Genomic DNA, 9,561 nt, shown 5'->3' with positions numbered 1-9,561 from the left:
TGTTGTCCTCACTTTTCAGCAAAAAAATTATCGATAAGTCACATTAAACTTTTTTTTTTTAAATCCAAGTGTGAACATGGCTAGCAGTTAGTATGCTAACGGTAGCTAACGTCAACACCAGGCATGGATTTACCTGCAAACAGCTTCAACTCGCTGTTTGTTCTTCTTTTCATTTTTCTGCCCCTGATTTATGATTTATGAAATCCATGTTGTCTGTCAAAGTGGAGGAGGCATCCATCACAACAAAACAGTCAGGAATTTTTTTCTTTTTTTTTCAAGAGGGCGAACGGCGGAGGACCTTATATAGAACTTCTTCTCAGGCCATAAATTGGTTATTGTTAGTTTTATGTTGTCTATATTTTTATATTAACATGTAACCATGAATATCGAACACTTATTTTGCCTCGACCTGATGAGTTTTGTGGCCCAACTCTTGGGCCCCTTTGCGCAGTGCATGATGTGGTGGTGTGCACATGTGGTGGGAACGGTGGCGATAAAGGTAACAGCTTAGTTTTATAAATGCATCTGACAAAAGCCAGACTTTTGAAACAAAGGGCTTTTGAAGCAAAGTCCTTTGGAAATATGAGACCAATATGGAGGTGTTTTAAGATAAAAACAGCATATCAGCACAAACACCTCAAGCACAGTATCGAATGGGTGACAACTTGGAATTGCTTGCAGCCAAAAGGCCTGCTCCCCGAGTAGTCATTGAGTCCGACATGAATTCCTCTGTTTACCAACATACTCTGGATTTAAATGTAGATCCTTCTGCTCATTTGGCAGAAACTCTGTCATGCAACAGGACATTGAGCTCAAGTATACCAGGAAATCTAAAACAGAAAAGCTGAAAATGAAAAGAATCAAGGTGTTGCAATGGCCTGGTCAAAGTCCAGTCTGAAAGGCTGTGGTGGAACTTTGTAAGAGCCCTGCATAAAAAATACCCACAACTCTCAATGAACTGAAGCAACACTGTCATAAGTGAGCAAGAAAATCGAGCCAAAATTGCTCAACATCAGTGTAAGATACTGGAAAAATCATAAAGACAGTGATTATATAAAGTTTTTGCTAGTTAAGAGGATATATAGCTGCTGGAAGTTGTTGTAACTTAGCTTATGTTTATTTATTGGGTTGTTTGTGGTTACTTTCAAGAGCTATTACAAGCAAATTATTATTTATTTTAAAGTAATAAAAATGGAGGAAAGTGCTCCCCCCCCTCCCCCCCTCCCCTTTTTTTTTTTTACAATGACATGAGAATTATCCCTGGAATACTTTCAGACTGACATCATTTTTTGTAAAATAAAAATCTCTGCATTTGACAGTAAAAACTGAATACATGAAACCTTTGGCATTATTTCTCACATAAATGTGTGGTAATAAAAGTGACTTTTAGTGTCAGTGTATGTTTAAACCTTTTTTTTTTTTTTTTTAAAGCTAAACTGTTAATAATAATTCGGCTTAATGTTTCCTGCCACGTGCTTTTCTCAATTAAAATTTATAGTGACAGATTTTTTTTTTTTAAGTATGTAAATAAAAACCACGAACACCTTCCATTCTTGTGTGCTCAGTTTTGTGTGTGTGTGTGTGTGTGTGTGTGTGTGTGTGTGTTTGTGTCTGTGTGTGTGGCAAGCTCAGGGCTGGGATTTCGGGTTAAATATTCAAAATGGCGGACGGAGGAGCAGCGAGTCAAGATGAGAGTTCGGGACCAGGTAATGATTACAGCATTTTACATATTCATACTCATATTCAAACTGTGTTACTCACAATTTATGATAACAGAATACTTATGAAAGGCAGAGTGACTGGCTGATGAGGATGATATTAAGCGTCGCTTTAGTTTGCAGAAAGCTAGCCAACTGTAATTTGACAGAGGAGGAAACGAGCTGTTGCAGTGCGACGGCAAATTACATGGAAACATGCCTCCCCCCTTTGTGTGATCAGACGGCTGTACGTCGCTACATATTCATACCTCTGTCGACAAATACAATTTAGCATATTTTATTAGTAATCGCCATCGTTCCTCTGTTTGATATGAAACGCATATTTATATCATGAACGCAGTTTGATTGAAAAGAGGATGCTAGCTAGCTAGCGTTAGCTCTCTTGCTAACGCCTGGCTTTGTGTTGATGCACACCGAGGCTTTTGGGAGAGGTTTGCATATTCATTTTTCACCAGCTGGGCAGTGGTTAAGCTCTGGTGTTTTCTAGCACTGTTTGTGAGGTTATTCATCCAAACACCACAACAGCCCCCCCCGCTTTCGTTAAACCCACGGTGTCAGCTCGGTGTGCCCCAGATCCACGGGATTTTTGGAGCGGAGGATTTTCTCTCAGCCTTTTGTGCTCGGCGCAGCGGAGCCACAGCAGCCTGTTGTGTTATTCATGCAGGCCTCCCTCGGCCAGAGTGCGGAGTTCAGCATATCCCATCCAGCGCCGAGAAGCTCGTCCTGCGCTGCTTAAAAACGGCCGTAAACACAACAGACGCTTTAAAAAATAAATTCAAACGGAAAACGGTCGTTTCCCCGAACAGCTAACTGGCTACAACTTGGTCCAGTTTTATAGCTAACTTTATGTTTACGGTTATTAGATTGACTGGGATTGTTTGTGTTTGGCTGCTGAAAACGATGTGAAAGTTGCTGGGAAGAGCTTGTTTTCTTTAGGTACACGTACACTTGGAAAGTTGGACAGAGTACTTTTTTTTTGTCCTGTTAAGGTGGGAGTATCCTGGCATCGGTGTGATACTGTTGTCTGGTGAACTAATAATCAGTTGACGACGGTGTATAATTTATCTGAATGCATTGTCTCTTTTTATTAGTCATCTAGCTTTAAGTGGGTTTATTTTGGGAATCTTGGTTTCTGCCTTTTTGCCATACTTTGTGGATGTTGTTTAGACTTTGTGCGACTGTGCTGAATTCAAAGATTGTACCTGTGTACCCCCCCAGGCACAGGGAGGGGTGGTGAGGCCCACTTCCGGAAGGCCACAGTAATAACAGGCAGGGCATTGTTATTATTCTCTCCGCCGGTTTCATAGCCGGGCAAGACTCAGCTTGATGGCACCGTTTTACTCCATTATCTTCCACATTTTGCATTCAGTTGGTTATAAAGAAAAAGAAATGCACGTCTATAGTAGAAACTTTGTTTACCACAACAAAGTATTACACGATAATTATCTTTCTAATAGTGGTTTTATTGTATGCCATTGTTGATTTAAGATAGTATTTGTAACTTTGGCTGGCATCTTTATTCATTTATTTATTGATTGATTAATTAATTTATTTATGCATGCTTAAAACTATATGTCAAATATGTGCTGCCTGTGCTGGTTACATCATTAGGTCCTATTCTGAAAGAAGATGGTGTTTCTAGACTGTAGAAGAAAGAAAACTAACATAAATAGTGATGAAAAAGGGTCATCTGGTTTTCAAGGCTGAATTGAAATCATCTGAATAATTGTTTCGAATGAGTGTAAGTGTCTCAAATAAAAATAATTGTACTGCAATAACAGTGCAAAGTTTTTCGGGAAGCACTCAAGTGGGACTATTATCTTTGATAATTTGAATAATTTTTACTTTCTCAATTGGATGTGAACATCCACGGACACCTGTTATTAAAGGTCATGTAACTAACCAGGTGTATTTTCTTAAGAAATAACTTATTGGCTAAAATGGATTCTCTTTCTCTTGTAGAGTTTGAGAGGTAAATTGCAAGGAATACTATTATTAAAACCCAAGACAGAATTTTGATTTAAATTTGGCCTTTTTTGTACATTACAGCAAAATAATATTACTATTATTATTATTACTATTAAACAACGTTGTAATTATTTTTTAATTTGGAAGATCTGTTTCATGTCAAACTATTTTTGATTGAATCTAGAAACCATGTGGTGCATGTTTCATACTTTGTTTATAGTCTTAATTGTTCAATCTCAAGTAACTCTTCCTATTAAACAATGCCATCATATTACAAATAATATTTTATGTGACATTAGATAATTATGATACCAACTTACATGTATTGTTTTAATGATATCTGAGAAAAAGAACGTGTGGAAATTTATTTCATACATATACACTTTAAATGTTAGTTTTATCAGTGTTTTAACATACGTCACCTGCTTGGAAGTATGCTCATTTATGTAAAAAAAAAAAGCCAGTTTATTAAGCTAGGCTCCTTAAAGAACAGATGAGAAATATTTCTGTCACACTAAAGCTACTTTTCTCATTTAATCAGTTTTACAGTTCCACCCTCATTCCAGCCTTGTAGTTCCATCATGAATATTCATCGATGTAAACACAGTTGCTATGAATAATGCATCACCCACTGTAATAAATTCAGGACATGCCATCTCAAAATACTGAGAGGGCCTCCATGAAGGCTCCAGTCAGACAAGTCTTTTCATTCTGGAGGAAGAAAAATGTAAGAGTTTAGTGGTGTTTTCAGGACTTTAACTGCTTGTTTCTGGGGATTTGTGCTCAAGTGATTCATTTTTGACTAAACTATTCTATGCAAGACTGTCAGATAATGGATACTGCAATACACATCAAACATTTGACCAAGAGTGACCATTACTTGTTTTAAAAAAAAAATATATATAAGATGATCGACATCAAATGGATATTAGTCTTATTATTACTTCTAGAGAAAGAAAAGAAAACATGGTTTGAGAAATACAAACAGAGATCAAACCTGTTTGCAACGTAGGTGCAGGAGATGATCTTTTATAAGAAGGCCACAGATGACCTACAAGTTGTTGCATTCACCAGGCAACAATTACCATGTTGTCCCTGATAGCTGTCATGTGTCTGCCATAATTAAGATCACTAATAAACATTTGCAAGTATTTCATTAAACCGTTTTTAGCTACTAACAGGGTATAGCAGTTTTAAAACACAGCACTCATTGTGAAGACGGAGGCTTTAGCTGGAAAATATTCAGACTATTTAGAATTTTGTTTCAGTCACAATAATGTGCCCTTTTTAATAGATTAAATGTGGAGAGTTGTGGAGTAAACAGTCAACATTCTTTTTAGGAGCTGAAAAGGTGCAGTATTTTGTATGCCCTATAAATAACTAGAAGTTTATGCAAATATTATCTCCCAGCTGATGAGAGTAGATGTGAATCAGTGCTGTCTGCACCAAACTGTAGCACTGAATCATGTGGCTAACCCTTGCATATGCTTTGTGGTGGTAGTTGAATATTCCTCCTTGTCATCCCTGAGAAACCACACTTTAATTTGGTTAGATTGAATTTTCTACCTCGTCTATATACAGCCCCTTAATGACCACCCAAGAGAGATACCACAGTAGCTTACAGAGGTGTTAGCCCCATTACTGTTCATCAAATTACACTGCATCCAGTATCTTTGCTCATTTGTGTGCTCAGCCCAGTGTTGCAGATTCTGCTCTCTTTTGTTAGACTGTTTTGGTTTGATGCACTGGCTGCTATTTAAATCCGTTTTAAATAGTTTGAATATTGATATAAATGCTGGATTTATCTGGGGATTTTTCACCTACCAGGTTAATTGCTTCAAACTGAAAGATAATCTGCCTTGACCAAACATCATAAGTATTTTATAGATGTACTCTGTGCTAAAACTGACCCAGAAAAAGTGGTCTTTGTGCATTCTGTGTTTAACACGAATATAGGTAGCAGGGTGGAATAAGGATGTGCTAATTAGGTTTTGCTCTGTCTCATGTTGAATCTCTAAGCACACATTAACGTTTCTGCTGTATTCAGCCAGCCTTCCCATATTACAGCGCTAATGAGATAGCGGTTTGAAATTCTCTTTGCAGGATATTTGTATAATGCATTGTTCCACGGCAAGGCTTTGCAAACCATTCAACCAAGTAACTACATGTGTTGAAGGGTGCTGCTGATATCTGCCTTTGCATTCTTTCCTTTTTTTTTGTTGTTTTCTCATTTGCTTGAAGTCAGGAAGTTGATAAGTTTCTTGACTTTTCAGGCACTCCTTGTCAAGATAACATCTTGTAGATTATTTTACATGTAGTATGGAAATGGTAAATGTTAACTACAGCCATCTATGGTGGCTGCAAGTTTCCAGGTTCTATAAAGAAGCACAGAAGTAGCGAAGTAGTAATAATCGAGGTTTAAGGAATGGGAAGGGTTAAAAAAACAAAACAAAAAAAGCAACACACCAGTCTCTCCTTATACACTGCCGGCAAGTCTACTATTTAGTATTTACGTATTAACACCCTCTTAGCATTGTTTGATTTGGTCAGTCAGTATGTAAATGCTTTTTGTTGAGCAGTGGGATAAGTGCAGAGGTTCATTTGAGCTCTAGCCAGGAGCAGTTGTTGTGGATTTAGTTGGTAAGCCCCTTCCCCTGTAGACCAAAATACAGCCGTGCATTCCACTCAAGTCATTCTGATTCACTGGACACCTGTGCAGCCCCATAACTAGGCTGTTTTCCTGCTGTATTAACTCCCAGTACACGCAGAAAATGAATTTAAAAGGCCCCAAAATGAAACACTAATGGAATGTAAAGCTAATCTAAATATGTTAATACACTTCATAAACATAGATGGCAACAGCCAGCCACCCACTTTCTGCAGTCACTTGCTGTGGAATGCTTTAGCCACAGGGGGTCTTGCAGTAATGACAGGCTTGTGGTGGATTAATGTAGAGTTATTTATTTCCGATTGAGCGAGCCCCCCCCCCCCCCCCCCCCTCCTTGTTCCCACTCAGACCCAAACCCCTTCCTTTTTAGCCGTTTGCCCCAGTCTCCATGACTCCTGGACATGTTCTGATCGAGTAGTCAGAGCCACTTTATTAATGCAGTTCACCTAGCTAACATGCCTAGACCCCTGCTGACAGACTCCCACTGCATTCTGGGATATCTGCAGCCCTTTACCTGCTCTTAGCTAATTACTTTTTAGGTCCGCGCTCACACAGTAATTGGTCTTGTGGTGCTGCCTCCCCTCCCTCTGCTGCACCAAGTGCTAGTTTGAGCACTTTTTTCCCCGTCTCTGTCGTCCTTATTCCCCTGTTTTTTTATCGTCCTCCAAAAGCCATCCAATTAATATGCTAATGAGCTGATAAATATTTATAGGGGTTTAAATTATGCAGAAAGCTTTCAGAGCCCGGTGTGAAATGCGTTGCTCGCAGGACTTCAAAGCCTTGCATTGCTAACGAGGCAGGGGCAGATTTGCATACGGCTTTAATCAGCTGAATACTGATTATACTTCATTATAGAGTTGGAGGGGTGGGTGTGGAGGGCAGTGAGGCTGCCAGCTGCACTTGTCGTTTGTTTCATTCCAGCAAGAGGGGGAGAGGGTGATTTTTTTTTTTTTTTCAGAAGTACAGAGAATCTTAGAGAGAGAGAGAGAGAGAGAGAGAGAAGTCGGCACAGTACAAGAGAAAGGGGCAGAGCTATAAGGAAAGAAAAGAGGGGGCAAAGAGAGCTGTTTGCCTAAACCCTGTTGGCTTTCCCAGTGTGTATATCCCAGTGTTGTTCAACAGACCGTGTGGTGGACACTAACCCCGTGTCTGTGTGTGTATTGAACTGTGCCTGCGCTGACCAGTGGAGAGTGAAGATAGGGAGGAGGAAGTGAGTGTTAGACACCCTGTCAGTGGGTTTGCCCGGCTAAGGCAGTCGGACTTGATAAGATCAGCAGCCATGCTGGAAAATACAGGTGGAGCAAGAATGGGTGAGTTTTTGATGAGGCTGCGATAGAGCTTTGCTGGGTTTTCGTGATGGGTTTTTTTTTTTTTTTTTTGCAAGAGGAAAGGACCGTGTAGGGTATTTACATTAAATGTCATTTAATTAGATTTTTTAATCAGTTTTACATTACATGTTTGCTGTAATATTTCTGTTTCTCTGAGTAATTCAATGTGTCAATTCTTTTGCTAAATGGTAACGTCAAAGTGAGAGCACACCTCAAAACATTACAGTCCTGTCAGGTTTTAGCAACAGCGAGCATATGTGTATCTCACAATGTGTCTGTTTGGCTCTTTCAGATGCTAAAGTGAATAATCAGTCAGAAACTACTAAATGTGCAATGGAAAGCGGTGACGGGAACACCGGTGAGTGATATTCAGGTCCTTTGTTTTTTTCCCCGTTATTGCCAGGCTGAAATCTGGATGTGTTGAACGCGTCATTCAACAGGTTTCAAATCAAAGCCAGCAGTCTTTATTTGACATTGTTGGAACACAAACCAGAAACTTCACTGCTATCAATCTTTTAAACTTATTTTAACCAAAAAGCTTTTTGCAGTCTTTGAAATGGATCCTCGTGGAACAGTTGCCTTGTCTTTTGCTTTTGCTGAATTTTGTGACGTTAACAATCAAACTCAGTGTGAACATATTTATTCATGGTTGATGCTGCTTAAGAAACTGTTTTGCTTCTAATGTTTACACCTCTACTGTGCATTCAGTCTCGTGTTCCTCTTTTGTCAGCCGTTAATAACTATTTATTGTTTTATTTGTTAAACTATCAAAGAACATTGTTTTTTTTGTTTGTCAGTTCTGTTCATTAGCTCTATTTCTGTCCTCAGGAATCCAAATGAATGGATTGGACTTTACGAGGCAGACAGTGCCAACCACAATCGCTAACGCACATGCACAAGCCCTCCTCCAACAGGTACCACATTATCCATGCATGCATGCATGCATGCATACACATCACATACTTTACCCCAAGCAACTTCTTGTTTTTCTGTTTTTGTGGACAGAGCAGACATGCAACTGCTCATGTTTTTGCATAATTTTAGCTTTACATTGAAACAAGCTATGAAGTTTGAAGAGAGCTCATCGGCACGCAAACATTCACAAGCAGAGAGAGTTCATTTAAATGAGCCAGGCTCTCACAGTGTCGCCTGGCAACAAGGCAGATTAATCAACCCTGTATGCTAATTAGCTGCTCTGCGGTTGCTCGGAAACAGATGGCTGAGAATATGCAAATCTATGCAGAATTTACATGCACTGCATAACAGTTATTTTAATTAGCATCTCAACTCTCCCCTCCCTTCACTTCACTTTCCTTGTCTCTGAAGGCTGCAGCATATTTGAATATCCACTTTATCTCTGCCTTTTTAATTCAAATTCTTCTCACTGCTTAAAGACTGAAGGTGGGCTCTGAAAAAGCCACCAAGGTAGCACAAAAATTTGATTTGCTAATTAAAAATTTGCTATTTTATTTGAGTTATTAATTTTTTAATTGAATATTCATTTGCCTTTTTTAAATTTAAATAATCAGTGTCTTGTTCTTATTTTTATGATAACATGGATACATGGAATTAGGATCCAGTTGCATGGAAGGTTTCTTTTAAGTCTCCCTTTCTGCTCTACCTTCATTAGTCAAAGTCGGAAGACTCGGGTGCTCTTCCGTCCTCCGTACAGCAGAGTGTATTGCCTCAGACCCAGCTAATGTTGGCTGGGGGACAGATTGCTGGAGTAAGTGGCATCATTGCTCTCAGTTAAAACCCGGTCGTTCCCATGCATCCTAAATTGACGCGTCGTTCACATGCATCCTAAATTGACTCATCAATATGATCAAGCTGTCTCAAAACATAGTTGGTGAAATGATGGCTCGGCCTGATACTAAGG

General features: G+C 39.1%; 1 protein-coding gene across 1 annotated transcript in view; it reads left to right on the top strand.

Moving 5' to 3' along the window:
- Nucleotides 1-1,660: 1,660 nt before the first annotated feature.
- pou2f1b (POU class 2 homeobox 1b) overlaps nucleotides 1,661-9,561 on the top strand; it is a gene marked incomplete at both ends in the record, with an annotated part of 19,965 nt that continues 12,064 nt past the window's right edge. Inside the window, 4 exons of the mRNA XM_079253707.1 lie at nucleotides 1,661-1,706; nucleotides 7,975-8,040; nucleotides 8,511-8,596; nucleotides 9,313-9,408. Coding sequence (XP_079109833.1) covers nucleotides 1,661-1,706; nucleotides 7,975-8,040; nucleotides 8,511-8,596; nucleotides 9,313-9,408 — 294 coding nt within the window. The remainder of the gene's footprint in view (nucleotides 1,707-7,974; nucleotides 8,041-8,510; nucleotides 8,597-9,312; nucleotides 9,409-9,561) is intronic.

The sequence above is a fragment of the Telmatherina bonti genome (genome assembly GCF_933228915.1).
Source record: "Telmatherina bonti genome assembly, chromosome: 15".
Taxonomy (NCBI): domain Eukaryota; kingdom Metazoa; phylum Chordata; class Actinopteri; order Atheriniformes; family Telmatherinidae; genus Telmatherina; species Telmatherina bonti.
This window is presented reverse-complemented; position numbering and strand designations above follow the sequence as displayed.